General features: G+C 45.3%; 1 protein-coding gene across 1 annotated transcript in view; it reads left to right on the plus strand.

Annotated features, from left to right (window-relative positions):
* The window catches only part of LOC112237383 (talin-2), a 145,572-nt gene that overhangs the window by 78,625 nt on the left and 45,935 nt on the right, over window positions 1-21,012 (plus strand). The window contains exons 11-22 of the mRNA XM_042331122.1: window positions 904-1,005; window positions 1,232-1,308; window positions 2,354-2,534; window positions 2,783-2,896; window positions 3,455-3,563; window positions 4,542-4,750; window positions 5,788-5,886; window positions 6,063-6,230; window positions 12,243-12,377; window positions 12,508-12,667; window positions 14,526-14,692; window positions 18,093-18,221. Of these exons, the coding sequence (XP_042187056.1) occupies window positions 904-1,005; window positions 1,232-1,308; window positions 2,354-2,534; window positions 2,783-2,896; window positions 3,455-3,563; window positions 4,542-4,750; window positions 5,788-5,886; window positions 6,063-6,230; window positions 12,243-12,377; window positions 12,508-12,667; window positions 14,526-14,692; window positions 18,093-18,221 (1,650 nt within the window). The remainder of the gene's footprint in view (window positions 1-903; window positions 1,006-1,231; window positions 1,309-2,353; window positions 2,535-2,782; window positions 2,897-3,454; window positions 3,564-4,541; window positions 4,751-5,787; window positions 5,887-6,062; window positions 6,231-12,242; window positions 12,378-12,507; window positions 12,668-14,525; window positions 14,693-18,092; window positions 18,222-21,012) is intronic.

Raw genomic sequence — 21,012 nt, forward strand, 5'->3', positions numbered from 1 at the left:
TCCTCCACGTAAACTCATTCCATACGTTCACATGAATCCCCACACACTGAGCCAAGTCCTCTATGTAAACTCATTCCATACGTTCACATGAATCCCCACACACTGAGCCAAGTCCTCTATGTAAACTCATTCCATACGTTCACATGAATCCCCACACACTGAGCCAAGTCCTCTGTAAACTCATTCCATACGTTCACATGAATCCCCACACACTGAGCCAAGTCCTCTATGTAAACTCATTCCATACGTTCACATGAATCCCCACACACTGAGCCAAGTCCTCTATGTAAACTCATTCCATACGTTCACATGAATCCCCACACACTGAGCCAAGTCCTCTATGTAAACTCATTCCATACGTTCACATGAATCCCCACACACTGAGCCAAGTCCTCTATGTAAACAAATGACAAGCGAAACCACTGCAGTGGTTGGGATCTTGCTTTGAATGTTATTCCAGTAAGAGATGCTGTATACAGTTTGCCATTAGCTGGAGCATTTGTCATGAACCTCTGTGTGTTATTCCAGTGTGAGATGCAGCATTTGGCATTGCTGGCCTGTGTTTGACTGTTGTAGGATTTGGTATGAAGCCGTGTGTGTTTGCCTCTGGTAGGGAGGTATAGGATTTGGTATGAAGCCGTGTGTGTTTGCCTCTGGTAGGGAGGTATAGGATTTGGTATGAAGCCGTGTGTGTTTGCCTCTGGTAGGAATGTATAGGATTTGGTATGAAGCCGTGTGTGTTTGCCTCTGGTAGGGAGGTATAGGATTTGGTATGAAGCCGTGTGTGTTTGCCTCTGGTAGGGATGTATAGGAATTGGTATCATCCTCTGTTTGTCTGTCTGTTGTAGGCTTTTGTAATAGTCCGGTATAAAATGCTATATTTGGTATGGACCTCTGCTGTAGGATTTTGGGGAGTACCAGGAGAGCTACTACTCAGTCCAGACCACTGAGGGAGAACAAATCTCTCAGCTCATCGCTGGATACATCGACATCATCCTCAAAAAGGTGAGTTTAGGAAACCCTTTCCCATCGCAGCTAGATTATCCACATGTTAAAGTGAGGGACACTGCTTCTAGAAAACATCAATACTCCCATGCATGTCCAAATAGTTATGCCTAAACCTACCTGCCAATCACAATATGTGTGGCCTTTTAGAGATGGAATAGCCATTGTCACCTTTGATCCAAATGTCACTTTGGGAATTTCTCTCTCTTTGTCTCTGTCTCTGTAGAAGCAAAGTAAAGACCGTTTTGGTTTAGAAGGAGATGAAGAATCCACCATGCTGGAAGAATCTGTCTCCCCTAAGAAGTATGTGAACTGTTATATAATGCTCAGCAACACACACTAGTAGTGTCATACAGACCAGGGTTGTGTTAATTAGGGCACGCAACAGAAAACATTTCAAAATGAAAGAAGGTATATTATTGGAGAGATCCAGGTAGTCTCGCCTGTTTTTGTCCGTTTTTGTTCCGTTCAGTGGCTAATGAAGCCAACATGGTCTCAGTCCCATTTTATGTTCCAGCTATAATGTATAGATCTCATAAATACACCTGACTGTACTCATGAACACTTCCCCATCAGTGAGGATAGTATTGTCCCTTAGGATCAACTTCCTCTGTTGGAGTCTCTCTTTTTCTCCATTCTCTACATCCGGATAAACAACATTTTTATCTGAACTTCCCTAATTACACGCGTATTAGTCCCTTTATCTACATAGAGCTGTCGTTAAATTACGTAAGCTGTTTTCCTGTCTAGTCTCAATTGATGTTTCCGTTCCTGTACTGAGGGAATATTGGCCTTGATAGTGTCCCAAATTACTCCCTATTTAGTGCATTACTTTTGGCCAGAGCCCTATGTGCCCTGATCAAAAGTGGCACACTAATGAGGGAATAGGGTGCCATTTGAGACGCAGATCTTGTGTTGTTCCCTTATCTGGGCCAGTCAGTGTGGAGGATAGCATAGAGGGCCTAAGGGAAGACACAGGCATTAATACTGCAAACTCACAGGAAACCAAACCTGGAAGGCTTCGTCTGAAGAATAACAGAGTCTTGTTCCTGGAAGAACACAATGAAGGTTTGATGTCGGCCGTGGTTCCTGTTAGCACCCCACACACACACACACACACACACACACACACACACACACACACACACACACACCGAGTCTGGCAAACAGACACCACCATCCTTCGATAGTTGGACCACCTGTGGATGGGAAAGGTGACGCTGTCACCTGAAATGCTATCGATAATTATGTGATGAATATTAATTATCACAGATGCGTTTTTAAAAAAATCATGCACAGACCATAGTTAATTCATGTAGAATTTGTCTGTTTATCTGCGTGTTTCCAGGTCGACGATCCTGCAGCAGCAGTTTAACCGTGTGGGTCGTGTGGAGCATGGCTCTGTGGCTCTACCAGGGGTGATCAGGTCTGGCTCTATAGGAGCAGAGTCTCTCAGCATGGGCACCATGCCTTCTGCACAGCAACAGGTCATCATGGGACAGATGCACCGAGGACACATGCCACCACTGGTGAGAGCAGGAATGCAATGTTACATGTTCTCTCTCACACACACACACACACACACTTTCTGCCCCTCTTCTTTCTGTTTCTCTCTCCACCTTTCTCTCTCTCTCTCACACACATCCTCTTTTAAAATGTATCTCTCTCTCTCTCTCTCACACACATCCTCTTTTAATATGTATCTCTCTCTCTCCATCTCATATCTCTATACGTGTTTAGTAGATATTAATCATGTCTGTGTGTTTATTATCTCCAGAGCTCGGCCCAGCAGGCCCTGATGGGGACCATCAACACCAGTATGCAGGCAGTACAGCAGGCACAGGCTGATCTGGGGGAGGTGGACAACCTGCCTCCTCTGGGACAGGACATGGTGTGGACGCACACACACACACACACACACACACACACACACACACACACACACACACACACACACACACTTGTCTCCACTGGGACAGGACATGGTGAGGATGACATATAATAGCATTCTGACCGTCACACACAGACAAGCACACACACACACAGACAAGCACACACACACACAGACAAGTACACACAGCACTCAGTTAATTTCACGCCCTATTAACTTATAATTAAGTTGTTAATACTCTTAAAGCTTCTGATCCAAATCTTTACATTTTATATTGTAATTTTCTGACGTTTGATTTTTATGCTTAACGGCATGTTTAATGTATGTACATAACACTCCTTAAAATAAATGTAACTACGTCTATGCTCACCCTAGTGCTGTTCTCTCAATGCATTCTCCCTGCTTCAGCTCCTAGATCACATTCATCGTCCAACTCCCATCCTGACTTTCTGATGTTTCATTCTTATTTACTTGTATGTTCTGCAATTCAGCTTTTAGCTGCCAAGTACCACCTTCATGTGATAATTCTGATGAACCAGTACCATCTCTCTCCTCCAGGCGTCCAAGGTGTGGATCCAGAACAAGGTGGATGAGTCCAAACATGAGATCCACTCCCAGGTGGACGCCATCACCGCAGGAACAGCTTCTGTGGTCAACCTCACCGCTGGTACGTGGCTTTGGGATGACTCAGGAAATGACATGATGTTCAATGGAAGAGCTGGATATTCCAGTGCTGTTGAAGTGACAGAAGGTTTTGAGCTTACATTTTTACAAGCTGTTTTTTTCTTCATTTTTTATATCTCGCGGTTTTAATTTATTCACATTTAAAAATTTTCAAGTTAACGACTTGGTTTTCATTACGTGTAAATCTACAGTAATGGTGAACTGGTATCCATTATAATGTGTACTAGTGGGCCATGCGAGCTGGCAGTATTCTTCATATCATTGGTTTGGTGCCATGCTGAACCCAGCCAAGGGACAGTCGGTGCTTCAACCATCTGTTTCAATATAAGGGGACTTCCCTGCTCTGTTGTCCAGTCGCAATCAGAGAAGAGTGCTGATATAGGATCAGTTTGGCCTTTCAGACCATCGTATAGTGAATAAGATGACATGGACCAGGGGTCCTGATCCTGGACCAGCGCTCTGAGATGCTTTATACGGTCCCTGACCCTTTCCCCTTTTATCTAAACGTCTGGTCATTTCCACCAGCAGTCTCATGTCTAAACAGAATGATCTAATGTGACATGCTGAATTGACTGGCTGAGTGTAACATGGGTACAAGTTTGACACATACTGGCTCACTGTACTGCACCCAGTTAGGTACCCAGAGGACAGGCCAGAAGAGCTTGAGATGGTTAACTTGGCTCTCTTTATCTCTCTATCTCTCTCGTTTTTTTCATTCTCCTTCTCTATCCTCTCTACCTCTTTCCATCCCCACTCTCTTTCGCTTACTATACTCTATTCCCTCGCCCTCCCTCCCTCCCTCCCTCCCTCCCTCCCTCCCTCCCTCCCTCCCTCCCTCCCTCCCTCCCTCCCTCCCTCCCTCCCTCCCTCCCTCCCCTCCCTCCCTCCCTCCCTCCCTCCCTCCCTCCCTCCCTCCCTCCCTCCCTCCCCTCCCCTCCCCTCCCCTCCCTCCCTCTTATAGGTGACCCGACAGACACAGACTACACTGCAGTGGGCTGTGCCATCACCACCATCTCCTCCAACCTGACAGAGATGTCTAAGGGTGTGAAGCTACTGGCTGCTCTTATAGAGGACGACACGGGCGGGAGCAATGACCTTATGGGTGCCGCTAGGAACCTTGCTGGGGCCGTCTCTGACCTGCTCAAGGCTGTGGAGCCTGCCTCCGGAGAGGTGAGACAGGGCTGGCGGAGGCAGATGCCTCAGCACTGGTCCAGGAGAGCCTAGAGTGTTTACGGCTTTTGTTCCAGTTTAGTGCAAAGCAAACACACTTGAAACAAAAGCCTGCAGATTGGCCTACTGTGGCTTTCCGTGGCCAGAGTTTTCTACCAACAATGCTTCAGCCCAACACCTGTGGTATCTGAAGAGCACATGAGCTGGCTTCTACACATGATTCAATGTTCTAGACTTACTTGGACCTCTCATTAAGTTCCATTGTCCCTGATATAAGGCATTTTATATTCTCTTTAGTAACAGAACAAACATCACAGTTGATCTTTCCCAGTTGTATTGCCTTTAAAGAGAGGGTAACAGAAGGCTGTAGAGTGTGTTAGGTTTGACCTCTGATTGATTGGAGGTGTTTATACTGTACTTATCACTAATGCACCACTGGCCTCAATAATACCAACTGAGCTCCTACTGTATTCATATGGTGGCACTCCTCCCAGTTACAAGGCTTAATTTGATTAATATTTCCCTTTTTTAGGGAGTGTGTCATGTGTTGGCTGTCTATTGTATTCCTGCCCTCATGTCTGAACAGAGACAGATGGCCAGAGACTGACAGCCAGGCAGAACCATAACAAAATATGGCCATTTGAGCTATTCAACCTTCCTTTGCTACTGTGTGTTTTGTTCACGTTGAACAAAACAAAGGCTGGTGAGGATAATCCTGCTGTGAATGATTCATCACTGCCATGTTGAATAATGGATTTCACATAGACCTGCACCTGCAGGCCCAGTTCACTATGCTCACAGTGTTCCTTCAAGGCCAGTTGTGATGATAATGTTTTTGGGAGATTCTGTCTTGACAATATGAAAATACCCTGATGTGGATTCAGAAATACAGTAGCTCATCTAAGCTAGTCTGGTGTGTTGACCTTCTGGGGTTAAGCGTAGATGCTGAGCCAGCTGTAATTTAGGTCTACCTACCGTAGACCCCACGTGGGCTAACCCTTGTGCCATAGCTGTACTCTGACTTCCTGTTCCCTCAGCCCCGTCAGACTGTGCTGAGTGCAGCAGGCAGTATAGGCCAGGCCAGTGGGGACCTGCTGCTTCAGATAGGAGAGAACGAGTCAGACGAGAGGTTCCAGGTAAGAGTCTGTTTATTTTCACTTTTTCTCATTACAAACTTTCACATGCGATTCAGACTCACCACATTTAGAGGGATTATTCTGCAGTTGCACCCAATCTGAATTTCAAGCGTAACCTCTGCTTATTAGAATTTATTAAGAGGGATGGACATGAATAATGGTGATGACCATTTCAGGAGGTGCTGATGATCCTGGCCAAGGCGGTGGCCAACGCGGCAGCCATGATGGTGCTGAAGGCGAAGAATGTGGCCCAGGTGGCAGACGACACGGTCCTACAGAACAGAGTAATCGCTGCTGCCACGCAGTGTGCCCTCTCCACCTCCCAGCTGGTGGCCTGTGCCAAGGTACAACACTGTAGACCTTTCACACACTCCCACTGACATTTCATCATGATGAGAATGATGTGAGAGGGGGAAAGGTTTGTGGCAGTGCTGCGGTGGATAATTCAACAACAGTAGCTATGATTCTTCCACTTCAATAACCCAGGTAAAGTTAGAAACTTCAATAACCCAGGTAAAATGACTAACTTCAATAACCCCAGGTAAAGTTAGTAACTTCAATAACCCCAGGTAAAGTTACTAACTTCAATAACCCCAGGTAAAGTTAGTAACTTCAATAACCCCAGGTAAAATGACTAACTTCAATAACCCCAGGTAAAGTTACTAACTTCAATAACCCCAGGTAAAGTGACTAACTTCGATAACCCCAGGTAAAGTGACTAACTTCGATAACCCCAGGTAAAGTGACTAACTTCAATAACCCCAGGTAGAATTACTAACTTCGATAACCCCAGGTAAAGTTACTAACTTCAATAACCCCAGGTAAAGTGACTAACTTCAATAACCCCAGGTAGAATTACTAACTTCAATAACCCCAGGTAAAGTTAGTAACTTCGATAACCCCAGGTAAAGTGACTAACTTCAATAACCCCAGGTAAAGTGACTAACTTCAATAACCCCAGGTAAAGTGACTAACTTCAATAACCCCAGGTAAAGTGACTAACTTCAATAACCCCAGGTAAAGTGACTAACTTCAATAACCCCAGGTAGAATTAGTAACTTCAATAACCCCAGGTAAAGTGACTAACTTCAATAACCCCAGGTAGAATTAGTAACTTCAATAGCCCCAGGTAAAGTGACTAACTTCAATAACCCCAGGTAGAATTAGTAACTTCAATAACCCCAGGTAAAGTGACTAACTTCAATAACCCCAGGTAGAATTAGTAACTTCAATAACCCCAGGTAGAATTAGTAACTTCAATAACCCCAGGTAAAGTTACTAACTTCAATAACCCCAGGTAAAGTGACTAACTTCAATAACCCCAGGTAGAATTAGTAACTTCAATAACCCCAGGTAAAGTGACTAACTTCAATAACCCCAGGTAGAATTAGTAACTTCAATAACCCCAGGTAGAATTAGTAACTTCAATAACCCCAGGTAAAGTGACTAACTTCAATAACCCCAGGTAGAATTAGTAACTTCAATAACCCCAGGTAAAGTTAGTAACTTCAATAACCCCAGGTAAAGTGACTAACTTCAATAACCCCAGGTAGAATTAGTAACTTCAATAACCCCAGGTAGAATTAGTAACTTCAATAACCCCAGGTAAAGTGACTAACTTCAATAACCCCAGGTAGAATTAGTAACTTCAATAACCCCAGGTAAAGTAACTACTTCAATAACCCCAGGTAAATTAGTAACTTCAATAACCCCAGAAAGTGACTAACTTCAATAACCCCAGGTAGAATTAGTAACTTCAATAACCCCAGGTAGAATTAGTAACTTCAATAACCCCAGGTAAAGTGACTAACTTCAATAACCCCAGGTAGAATTAGTAACTTCAATAAAGTTAGTAACCAATAACCCCAGGTAAAGTGACTAACTTCAATAACCCCAGGTAGAATTAGTAACTTCAATAACCCCAGGTAGGTAAAGTAGTAACTTCAATAACCCCAGGTAAAGTTAGTAACTTCAATAACCCCAGGTAAAGTGACTAACTTCAATAACCCCAGGTAAAGTGACTAACTTCAATAACCCCAGGTAAAGTGACTAACTTCAATAACCCCAGGTAAAGTGACTAACTTCAATAACCCCAGGTAAAGTGACTAACTTCAATAACCCCAGGTAAAGTGACTAACTTCAATAACCCCAGGTAAAGTGACTAACTTCAATAACCCCAGGTAAAGTGACTAACTTCAATAACCCCAGGTAGAATTACTAACTTCAATAACCCCAGGTAGAATTACTAACTTCAATAACCCCAGGTAGAATTACTAACTTCAATAACCCCAGGTAGAATTACTAACTTCAATAACCCCAGGTAAAGTTAGTAACTTCAATAACCCCAGGTAAAGTTACTAACTTCAATAACCCCAAGTAAAGTGACTAACTTCAATAACCCCAGGTAGAATTAGTAACTTCAATAACCCCAGGTAGAATTAGCAACTTCAATAACCCCAGGTAAAGTGACTAACTTCAATAACCCCAGGTAAAGTGACTAACTTCAATAACCCCAGGTAAAGTGACTAACTTCAATAACCCCAGGTAAAGTGAAACTTCAATAACCCCAGTGTAACTAACTTCAATAACCCCAATAACCCCAGGTAAATAGAATTAGTAACTTCAATAACCCCAGGTAAAGTTAGTAACTTCAATAACCCCAGGTAAAGTTAGTAACTTCAATAACCCCAGGTAAAGTTAGTAACTTCAATAACCCCAGGTAAAGTTAGTAACTTCAATAACCCCAGGTAGAATTAGTAACTTCAATAACCCCAGGTAAAGTTAGTAACTTCAATAACCCCAGGTAGAATTAGTAACTTCAATAACCCCAGGTAGAATTAGTAACTTCAATAACCCCAGGTAAAGTTAGTAACTTCAATAACCCCAGGTAGAATTAGTAACTTCAATAACCCCAGGTAGAATTAGTAACTTCAATAACCCCAGGTAAAGTGACTAACTTCAATAACCCCAGGTAGAATTAGTAACTTCAATAACCCCAGGTAAAGTTAGTAACTTCAATAACCCCAGGTAGAATTAGTAACTTCAATAACCCCAGGTAGAATTAGTAACTTCAATAACCCCAGGTAGAATTAGTAACTTCAATAACCCCAGGTAGAACTTCAGTAACTTCAATAACCCCAGGTAGAATTAGTAACTTCAATAAAGTTCACTAACCCCAGGTAGAATTAGTAACTTCAATAACCCCAGGTAGAATTAGTAACTTCAATAACCCCAGGTAGAATTAGTAACTTCAATAACCCCAGGTAGAATTAGTAACTTCAATAACCCCAGGTAGAATTAGTAAATTCAATAACCCCAGGTAAAGTTAGTAACTTCAATAACCCCAGGTAAATTAGTAACTTCAATAACCCCAGGTAAAGTTAGTAACTTCAATAACCCCAGGTAGAATTAGTAAACTTCAATAACCCCAGGTTAATAACCCCAGGTAGAATTAGTAACTTCAATAACCCCAGGTAGAATTAGTAACTTCAATAACCCCAGGTAGAATTAGTAACTTCAATAACCCCAGGTAGAATTAGTAACTTCAATAACCCCAGGTAAAGTTACTAACTTCAATAACCCCAGGTAGAATTAGTAACTTCAATAACCCCAGGTAAAGTTAGTAACTTCAATAACCCCAGGTAAAGTGACTAACTTCAATAACCCCAGGTAGAATTAGTAACTTCAATAACCCCAGGTAAAGTTAGTAACTTCAATAACCCCAGGTAAAGTTAGTAACTTCAATAACCCCAGGTAGAATTAGTAACTTCAATAACCCCAGGTAAAATTAGTAACTTCAATAACCCCAGGTAGAATTAGTAACTTCAATAACCCCAGGTAGAATTAGTAACTTCAATAACCCCAGGTAAAGTGACTAACTTCAATAACCCCAGGTAGAATTAGTAACTTCAATAACCCCAGGTAAAGTGACTAACTTCAATAACCCCAGGTAGAATTAGTAACTTCAATAACCCCAGGTAAAGTTAGTAACTTCAATAACCCCAGGTAAAGTTAGTAACTTCAATAAACCCAGGTAGAATTAGTAACTTCAATAACCCCAGGTAAAGTTAGTAACTTCAATAACCCCAGGTAGAATTAGTAACTTCAATAACCCCAGGTAGAATTAGTAACTTCAATAACCCCAGGTAGAATTAGTAACTTCAATAACCCCAGGTAGAATTAGTAACTTCAATAACCCCAGGTAAAGTTAGTAACTTCAATAACCCCAGGTAGAATTAGTAACTTCAATAACCCCAGGTAAAGTAGTAGTAAAAGTTAGTAACTCAATAACCCCAGGTAAATTAGTAACTTCAATAACCCCAGGTAAAGTGAGTAACTTCAATAACCCCAGGTAAAGTGACTAACTTCAATAACCCCAGGTAAAGTAGTAACTTCAATAACCCCAGGTAAAGTGACTAACTTCAATAACCCCAGGTAAAGTGACTAACTTCAATAACCCCAGGTAGAATTAGTAACTTCAATAACCCCAGGTAAAGTGACTAACTTCAATAACCCCAGGTAAAGTGACTAACTTCAATAACCCCAGGTAAAGTGACTAACTTCAATAACCCCAGGTAAAGTGACTAACTTCAATAATATACACCTAGATGTTCGTGTTTTTCATCTTACATGATCTGTTTACTTAATCTTTTTTTCCTCTTTGTTTCTCTTTCAACACATTCACTCATTTTTCTCCATCACCCCTTCCTCTCCAGGTGGAGACTGTCACCATCAGTGCTCTGGTGTTCCAGGAGCAGCTGATCTCGCTCTTCCTCTAACTCTCTATATCCCTCTCTTACTTTCTCCATCACCCCTTCCTCTCCAGGTGGAGACTGTCACCATCAGTGCTCTGGTGTTCCAGGAGCAGCTGATCTCGCTCTTCCTCTAACTCTCTATATCCCTCTCTCACTTTCTCCATCACCCCTTCCTCTCCAGGTGGAGACTGTCACCATCAGTGCTCTGGTGTTCCAGGAGCAGCTGATCTCGCTCTTCCTCTAACTCTCTATATCCCTCTCTTACTTTCTCCATCACCCCTTCCTCTCCAGGTGGAGACTGTCACCATCAGTGCTCTGGTGTTCCAGGAGCAGCTGATCTCGCTCTTCCTCTAACTCTCTTTATCCCTCTTACTTTCTCCATCACCCCTTCCTCTCCAGGTGGAGACTGTCACCATCAGTGCTCTGGTGTTCCAGGAGCAGCTGATCTCGCTCTTCCTCTAACTCTCTTTATCCCTCTTACTTTCTCCATCACCCCTTCCTCTCCAGGTGGAGACTGTCACCATCAGTGCTCTGGTGTTCCAGGAGCAGCTGATCTCGCTCTTCCTCTAACTCTCTATATCCCTCTCTTACTTTCTCCATCGCCCCTTCCTCTCCAGGTGGAGACTGTCACCATCAGTGCTCTGGTGTTCCAGGAGCAGCTGATCTCGCTCTTCCTCTAACTCTCTATATCCCTCTCTTACTTTCTCCATCACCCCTTCCTCTCCAGGTGGAGACTGTCACCATCAGTGCTCTGGTGTTCCAGGAGCAGCTGATCTCGCTCTTCCTCTAACTCTCTATATCCCTCTCTTACTTTCTCCATCACCCCTTCCTCTCCAGGTGGAGACTGTCACCATCAGTGCTCTGGTGTTCCAGGAGCAGCTGATCTCGCTCTTCCTCTAACTCTCTATATCCCTCTCTTACTTTCTCCATCACCCCTTCCTCTCCAGGTGGAGACTGTCACCATCAGTGCTCTGGTGTTCCAGGAGCAGCTGATCTCGCTCTTCCTCTAACTCTCTATATCCCTCTCTTACTTTCTCCATCACCCCTTCCTCTCCAGGTGGAGACTGTCACCATCAGTGCTCTGGTGTTCCAGGAGCAGCTGATCTCGCTCTTCCTCTAACTCTCTATATCCCTCTCTTACTTTCTCCATCACCCCTTCCTCTCCAGGTGGAGACTGTCACCATCAGTGCTCTGGTGTTCCAGGAGCAGCTGATCTCGCTCTTCCTCTAACTCTCTATATCCCTCTCTTACTTTCTCCATCACCCCTTCCTCTCCAGGTGGAGACTGTCACCATCAGTGCTCTGGTGTTCCAGGAGCAGCTGATCTCGCTCTTCCTCTAACTCTCTATATCCCTCTCTCACTTTCTCCATCACCCCTTCCTCTCCAGGTGGAGACTGTCACCATCAGTGCTCTGGTGTTCCAGGAGCAGCTGATCTCGCTCTTCCTCTAACTCTCTATATCCCTCTCTCACTTTCTCCATCGCCCCTTCCTCTCCAGGTGGAGACTGTCACCATCAGTGCTCTGGTGTTCCAGTAGCAGCTGATCTCGCTCTTCCTCTAACTCTCTATATCCCTCTCTTACTTTCTCCATCGCTCCCTGCAGGTGGTGAGTCCCACCATCAGCTCCCCAGTGTGCCAGGAGCAGCTGATTGAGGCAGGGAAGCTGGTAGACCGCTCAGTGGAGGGCTGTGTCCAGGCCTGTCTGTCTGCCACAGTCGACGGGGAGATGCTGAAGCAGGTGAGCGGAGTTGGGGTCAACTCCATCTCAATTTCAGTACAGTTTTCTCATATAGAAGCATTGAGGAACATTGAAATTGGTTTGTCAGTGTACTTCCTGAATTGAAACTGAACTGAGAGACATCCTGCAGGTGAGTTCTGCAGCCAGTGTTGTCGGTCAGGCCCTGGGGGACCTGCTGGAGCACGTATGCCACTACGCCTCCCACGGCGAGCCCATTGGTCGCTACGACCAGGCCACCGACACCATCATGACCGTAACAGAGAGCATCTTCAGCTCCATGGGAGACGCAGGTGAGGAGAGGAGGGAAGGAAGGGGATTCCCTAGAAGTGGTAGTGATGAAGTCGCTAAATAGAACTGTTAAATGCCAATAAAGCTTGATTTAATTGTTTAAATTGATGAATGTTTGTTGATATTTAGATTTAAAGCCTCTTGGTGTATAGAAAGTGTCTGCCAGCTGCTCTAAAGAACCTCATTCTGTTCTGTACCCAACCTGTTGAAGAATGCTGACTTTCAGCCAACAGCAAATATGTGGGTTCAAGTTACACCTGACATAAGCCTCAGTTAGTTGAGTATGAAAATGGATTGGAAAAATACTCATTCTCTCTCCCAGGGGAGTGTTGGCAGATTGGCTTGAGTTCTCAATGCTGGCTGCCAGATGACTGCAGTTTAAAGCCATGTGTTCTTTAATAGAGAGAATAAATACCAATCTCTCGTCTCCTTGGACTAGCAGGATTTAGTCATACAGTAGCCTAACTTTGTCTTGTTCTCTTTCTCCGCTCGCTGTGTCGCTCGCTGGCTCTCTCTCTCTCGCTGGCTCTCTCTCTCTCGCTGGCTCTCTCTCTCTCGCTGGCTCTCTCTCTCTCGCTGGCTCTCTCTCTCTCGCTGGCTCTCTCTCTCTCGCTGGCTCTCTCTCTCTCTCGCTGGCTCTCTCTCTCTCTCTCTGGCTCTCTCTCTCTCTCTCTGGCTCTCTCTCTCTCTCTCGCTGGCTCTCTCTCTCTCTCTCGCTGGCTCTCTCTCTCTCTCTCGCTGGCTCTCTCTCTCTCTCTCGCTGGCTCTCTCTCTCTCTCTCGCTGGCTCTCTCTCTCTCTCTCGCTGGCTCTCTCTCTCTCTCTCGCTGGCTCTCTCTCTCTCTCTCGCTGGCTCTCTCTCTCTCTCTCGCTGGCTCTCTCTCTCTCTCTCGCTGGCTCTCTCTCTCTCTCTCGCTGGCTCTCTCTCTCTCTCTCGCTGGCTCTCTCTCTCTCTCTCGCTGGCTCTCTCTCTCTCTCTCGCTGGCTCTCTCTCTCTCTCTCTCGCTGGCTCTCTCTCTCTCTCTCGCTGGCTCTCTCTCTCTCTCTCGCTGGCTCTCTCTCTCTCTCTCGCTGGCTCTCTCTCTCTCTCTCGCTGGCTCTCTCTCTCTCTCTCTCGCTCTCTCTCTCTCTCTCTCGCTGGCTCTCTCTCTCTCTCTCTCGCTGGCTCTCTCTCTCTCTCTCGCTGGCTCTCTCTCTCTCTCTCTGGCTCTCTCTCTCTCTCTCGCTGGCTCTCTCTCTCTCTCTCTCGCTGGCTCTCTCTCTCTCTCTCTCTCTGGCTCTCTCTCTCTCTCGCTGGCTCTCTCTCTCTCTCTCGCTGGCTCTCTCTCTCTCTCTCGCTGGCTCTCTCTCTCTCTCTCGCTGGCTCTCTCTCTCTCTCTCTCGCTGGCTCTCTCTCTCTCTCTCGGGCTCTCTCTCTCTCTCTGGCTCACTCGCTGGCTCTCTCTCTCTCTCTCGCTGGCTCTCTCTGACTCTCTCGCTGGCTCGCTCGCTGACTCGCTCGCTCACTCGCTGCTCTCTCGCTCTCGCTGACTCGCTCGCTGGCTCGCTCGCTGGCTCTCTCGCTGGCTCTCTCGCTGACTCGCTCGCTGGCTGGCTCGCTGGCTCTCTCGCTGACTCGCTCGCTGGCTCGCTCGCTGACTCGCTCGCTGACTCGCTCGCTGGCTCTCTCGCTGACTCGCTCGCTGGCTCTCTCGCTGACTCGCTCGCTGGCTCTCTCGCTGACTCGCTCGCTGGCTCTCTCGCTGACTCGCTCGCTGGCTCTCTCGCTGACTCATTCTCTCACACACACACACACACACACGTCTCCACCCCCTCTACTTCTACCCATCCCCCTCTTTCTCTCCCCTGTCTCCCCTCTCAGGAGAGATGGTTCGGCAGGCCAGGGTCCTAGCTCAGGCCACCTCTGACCTGGTGAATGCCATGCGGTCAGATGCTGAGGTGGAAGTGGATGTTGACAACTCTAAGAAGCTACTTGCTGCAGCTAAACTACTGGCAGACGCCACAGCCAGGATGGTGGAGGCTGCTAAGGTACAGTACGTAATAATGGCTTACTTACTGTGCTAAGCTTTCGGTCAACAACAACCTTTGTCAGAACCGGTCTGATGAAGGTTGTTCATTAAAAGCGTAGGACATTAAGCACTGAAACTTGCATCTGATCAAGTGTGCAGAGTGTGTCCTGTTTTCATTTATTTAGTAAAAAGAGTTTAGAGATGTCAAAACCATTCCACAGAGGCCCAGTGTCTGCTGGTTTTTGCTCCACCCTTGTACTTGATTGAGGAATTAAGGTCACTGATTAGTAAATAACTCCCCTCACCTGGTTGTCTATCAATCAATCACATTTCTTTATAAAGCCCTTCTTACATCAGCTGATGTCACACAGTGCTGTACAGAAAACAAGCTTAAAACAGCAAGCGAAGCACGGAGGCTCGGAAAAACTCCCTAGAAAGGCCAGAACCTTGGAAGAAACATAGAGGAACCAGGCTATGAGGGGTGGCCAGTCCTCTTCTGGCTGTGCCAGGTGGAGATTATAACAGAACATTGCCAAGATGTTCATAGATGACCAGCATGGTCAGATGATAATGATCACAGTGGTTGTAGAGGGTGCAACAGTTCAGCACTTCAGGAGTAAATGTCAGTTTGCTTTTCATAGCCAATCATTCAGAGTATCTACCGCTCCTGCTGTCTCTAGAGAGTTGAAAACAGCAGGTCTGGGACAGGTGGCATGTCCGGTGAACAGGTCAGGATTCCATAGCCGCAGGCAGAACAGTTGAAACTGGAGCAGCAGCACGGCCAGGTGGACTGGGGACAGCAAGGAGTCATCATGCCAGGTTGTCCTGAGGCATGGTCCTAGGGCTCAGGTCCTCCGAAAGAGAGGGCGAATTGGAGAGAGCCTACTTCAATTCACACAGGACACCGGATAAGACAGGAGAAATACTCCAGATATAACAGACTGACCCAAGCCCCCCGACACAAACTACTGCAGCATAAATACTGGAGGCTGAGACATTAGGGGTCGGGAGACCGACGATACCCCCGGACAGGGCCAAACAGGCAGGATATAACCCCACGCACTTTGCCAAAGCACAGCCCCCACACCACTAGAGGGATATCTTCAACCACCAACTTACCATCCTGAGACATGGCAGAGTATAGCCCACAAAGTTCTTCCCCACGGCACAACCCAGACAGGAAGATCACGTCAGTGACTCAAACCACTCAAGTGACGCACCCCTCCTAGGGATGGCATGGAAGAGCACCAGTAAGCCAGTGACTCAGCCCCTGTAATAGGGTTAGAGGCAGAGAATCCCATTGGAGAGAGGGGAACCGGCCAGGCGGAGACAGCAAGAGCGGTCTCAATTGAATGGAAACACTAAAAACCTGCACACATTAGGCCCTCCGTGGGATGTGTTTGACTCCCCTTGGTTAGAGCATAGATTCTCCATTATGTATGTACTAGAGGAGTTGTCCAAACGGTAGGTTGTACTAAAGTAGAATATTACCGATTCGTCCTCTACACAACTAGAGCAGTGAAATTCCTCAAACTCCCTTCCAAGAACGATGATCTGTCCTGTCCGTTGTTTTCCACACAAGGTGACCTTTTCGTTGTCTGCCTGGATGTTCTGGGGAAAATAGGACCCGGCTGCTGACCCTAGAGAGAGACGTCTGTTTTTGAATCCCAGAATGTCTTTCAGAGCAGTGTATGGCCACAGCAGGATGTCCCGTGTTGTCCCTCAGATCACCATGTTCCCATGAAGTGACCTCATCACTAATGAACCACCAGTGACCTCTGAGGTATCACTGATTGTACCGCTTTGTCCAGCTATGGTGGCCTTCCTATTTAAACACCACTCAGAGACCAAGAGACTGAGCGGTTCTCACTGACTGAAGGAGGACAGGCATCGCTATGGGGTCTGAAAGAATTTGGCTAGTCTAAACCCTTTCTATGTCATACTTTCTCTAAAAATTGCAATTTCCAGTGAAAAACTACAGGTTGTAATTCGTAGAGCTGCCAGTGTATTGTTTTTCTTTTGTTTTTTATTGAACCTTTATTTAACTAGGCAAGTCAGCTAACAAATTCTTATTTACAATTTACATTGACATGCATTTCATGTATGTTTGATATGGTTATCCAAATGGGGTTGTATTGCATTTGATTACATTCATTCAAACTGGAGCTTTTTCCACTGCTATTTGGGTGCTTCCTGGTTGTGTAGTTAAATATCAGTCTACTTTTATTCAGGCAGTCCACTTGATTCTTCATCTGCTCCTCAGCCTTACAGACAAGTATTAATGTCCCTGCCATCATGAATGCTAAATGGGGCCGTATCTTACAGCTGGTTAGATGCTTTGATTCCACATTAATCACATTATAGCAGCTAATCTTTATCACTATCAGTGAAGGATTTGCCCAGCCACTGTTTCCTTGGTAACTGTCAGAAAGGGGGCTGTATTCAGCACTATAGCACTACCCCTAGTTGCAGGTAGCCTAGCAGTTAGAGCGTTGGGCAGGTAACCAAAAGGTGAAAAATCTGTCAATCTGCCGTTGAGCAAGGTACTTAACCCTAATTGCTCCAGGGTTGCTGTCAACATTGGCTGATCCCTGGTTGTAACCTGGGGGGGCGGGCGGCGGCGGCATATCTGGACATTAGCCATGTGGTTTAATTTCGGACACTACTCTGTTTTCATTTCCAATCCCTTTTATTATTAGGATACGATTGGTTTTCCCTTCAGTGACAATTTCTGATCACACATAAGTGACAGTTAACCTGGCGTACAGGAAGCAGCGAATAGTATCAATGATAGCCTGTACTGGGCTGCCTAACATGACACACTGTTATGAAAAAAACGTTTTTGCATTTCAACAGTCAATCACATTATTCCCCTCTACTCTTGAGGAATTAGTACTGTAATGTCTCTTCACATTAGTCTGGGCTTACTATAAACATCACCTTGGGGCTGTGGGTGGTATGTTTTTAGTGTGTGTGTATTAGAGAGCTATAAGATGGCTGCTGTAATGTACTGTAGAGGGTTACATTCAGCAGCAGGTGAGGGAAGCGCCTGGCTGATTAATTAACTAAATGGCATGGAGGCTTAGGCTCTAGATTCTCTTCATTCCCTCAACAATAGGACGCACAGAGGCTCTTAGGGATATTGGTTTGTGTGAACTGAACCCAGTCACGTACAATCAGAGACAGCTGGAGAGACCGAGAGAGGTAAAGGGAGCTGGAGCCAGAGGAGGAGGTAATGAAAAGGAATCTTGATGTTTCCTCATAAACAAGATGTTGATAGATAGACAAAGAAGAGCTGCTGTCATTACAAACGGACATGATTACAGTTGGACTCTAGTACTTTCCCTGGATGCATCTCCATCTGCTCCAGTTTAATGATGGATGAGGTGTCTTCCTTTGTGTGTGTGTGTGTGTAACAGGGCGCAGCGGCATACCCAGAGAACGAAGACCAGCAGCAGAGACTGAGGGAGGCGGCTGAGGGGTTGCGCGTGGCCACCAACGCTGCAGCTCAGAACGCCATCAAGAAGAAGCTCATTAACAGGCTAGAGGTCAGTTGGATGAGTCTGAGCTAGGCTGGGCAGAGCCATATATGTACAGTATACCTATGGGTGGCTCCGCGAGTTTGGTGCTAAGGTGGCATCCCATAAATGGGTTTGCCAAACTCTGTATATGGCTCTGGGGCTGAGTAAGCAGGCACTTCCACTTGCGTCTCCTCATCATAGATCTTGATCTACATACACACCACATTGTCAGTCGCATGGAAAACAACAGGCTTTGAGTGAAAGTCTAGAAGTAGTATTTTTGATATGCTGTATTATTTTGGGCTTTAGGTTAACGTGAAGAGGTGATTACATTACCAGAGCTATTATTTCCAACTGTTGATGTAAACCATGCAAGAACAGTTATATACAGTACAGGACATTACTGAGTGTGTTTGGAGAGCTACAGTGTACTCTGGGTACATTCAACTGTTACAGAAACTTCCTTTCCCTTCCTGTTTACATTCTGAGAAGTCCTTGTAGGTTTTCCTTCATATGAAAGTAGAGACCATCCAGTATCATTCTTCGATCGTCATCCTACTAGCCACTGAAATGTAAAAGGAGCATTTTACATATGACTGTTGAACGCGGAATGAGGGTGAGCTCGGTTTGGTGTTTTGAAAGTGTGTTAAAAAGTTTCTTAGTATCTAGCTACCTTTTTTGAGTTTGGATCCCGGGACGCAGTTGGCATCAGTTGCTGGGTCTGCTACTCTCTGTCCAGTGATCCTGCCGACCAACACCGGTTCTGAGGAGCTATTTGATGTAGCTGCTTGCTAGCTGCCTATCAAGCTAGCAGGGTTTTCTTGAGGGCTTGAACGCAGCCTGTGGCAGGGATAACAGATTGTCCCGGGCTTGTGGCTGTCTAGATCCCTGCTGTTTGTTGTTTTCAATCTTCCCTGCGACCTGCCCTATCTGGAACTGTGAGGAGTAACAGCGTAACCTACGTTGCTAGGTACCATGACAAAGACCAAAGCTGGCAGGAGTACTGTTGAGGACAGTGGTGTGTCTCTCTGTCACAGGTGAATGAACAACAACAACAACAACGAAAAATTCTACATGCAGTTTCAACAACAAGAAAATGGCTTGTAGTGTTTTGTCCAAATACTGGTGGACTCAACTAATAAAAGAATGGACGACCTGACAGAGAGGTCCAGGATCTCAAAAAATTATCTCAAGGGACAATCAAGGCGGAACAACATGGTTGTGGACGTAATTGCAGAATCGCCACATGAGACCTGGATGGAGTCTGAGGACAAAGTGAGGGAAATGATCGCGGAGAAACTGAAGATGGACTCCAAGAAGATTGAGCTGGAGCGCGCCCACAGAACTGGAAAGCCCACCACCGGCCCAGGTGACAGGCCCGTAGTGGTCAAGTTCTTGAGGTTTATTGCACACACTGTATATAGACTATTGTGTTATTGACTGTACGTTTATTTATCCCATGTGTAACTCTGTTTGTGTCGCACTGCTTAACTCTATCTTGGCCAGGTCTCAGTTGTAAATGAGAACTTGTTCTCAACTAGCCTAACTTGTTCAATAAAGCAGAAATTAAAAATAAATGTTTTAAAAAGGACAAGGTAGCTGTTCTGGAAAGAGCCAAGAACTTGAGAGGAATGTGTGCCTTCCTCAATGAGGACTATCCTGAAGCTGTGCACCAGAAGAGGAATGAACTTATCTTGGCCATGAAAGCTGCCAGAGTGGGTGGGGACATTGCTTACATCCGCTTTGACAGGCTCGTTATCCACCCTCCCTCCCAAAACCCTGGAAGGGATGAGAGAGCAAAGCCTATGGGTTTGTAACTTCAACCCCACAGCACACAGACTCACTTACACACACAGACTCACTTACACACACAGACTCACTTACACACACTGATTCACTTACACACACTGAGTGATTCATGGAATATTTATTTCTTGCAAAGAATAGAATAGGTTGACTTTTGTACCATGGGAGATAGTAGATTGATATAGGCTAGTGCTTTTGCAGTTCGTTAGACCTGCTCATCTTGTGACGAAAAGTAAATGTGGACAGTTCTTTCAATATCTTCAATATGCACCTCGGAACTGGATATGACAGAGAGGCGTGTGAGTGAGAGATGCTTCGGATTGTGTTGCACACTCAGGGAGAAGGGCACAACGCAGCACTGCAAAAGGCATGGATTCTTTTAGGGTGCATTACGGCCACGAAGGGGATGCCACTGAAATTCGAGGCATTATCAAGTGCTTGTCAAATTGTGAATGAGAGACTATTGGCGTGTGTACAGCCTGTGCAAAAACAAAGCCGAGCTCATGCCTGTCGAGAGTTTATCAAATCATCATTAGTCTCATCATGCAGCCTTGCATTGTATTAAAAATCTAAACATAAACATAGCCCACTGTTTGTAGAACAACTAAAGTTCCATTAACACATCTAAATTACGCATATAGGAGAACCTATTTCTTTAACCGCTCAACACAGAATAGTGTGTGTGCGCATGTGCTCACTCCCTCAAATCGTTTTGGAGAAAATATTTATATTTTATTCAGTTTTGTTCAATTGTATTCTTCATACTATAAAATAATATAAAATAATGCCACAGAATTATAATCAAATCATATCTGCTAAATTAAGTAGTGTAGCCCACAGCCATTTGGCATGGCCACATCAGGACCTAACATAAGGACAACTCCGAGCATGCTATTCTTTTCTTCTGAAATAGACTACATTTTCTTATCATGCTTCTTTAGACCTGTCTAAAATAAATAATGGATTTATTGTGAAGGGGGAGGCTATATTACATGGATTTATTGGACTTTTT

The sequence above is a fragment of the Oncorhynchus tshawytscha genome, linkage group LG12, assembly GCF_018296145.1.
Source record: "Oncorhynchus tshawytscha isolate Ot180627B linkage group LG12, Otsh_v2.0, whole genome shotgun sequence".
In the NCBI taxonomy this organism is placed as follows: domain Eukaryota; kingdom Metazoa; phylum Chordata; class Actinopteri; order Salmoniformes; family Salmonidae; genus Oncorhynchus; species Oncorhynchus tshawytscha.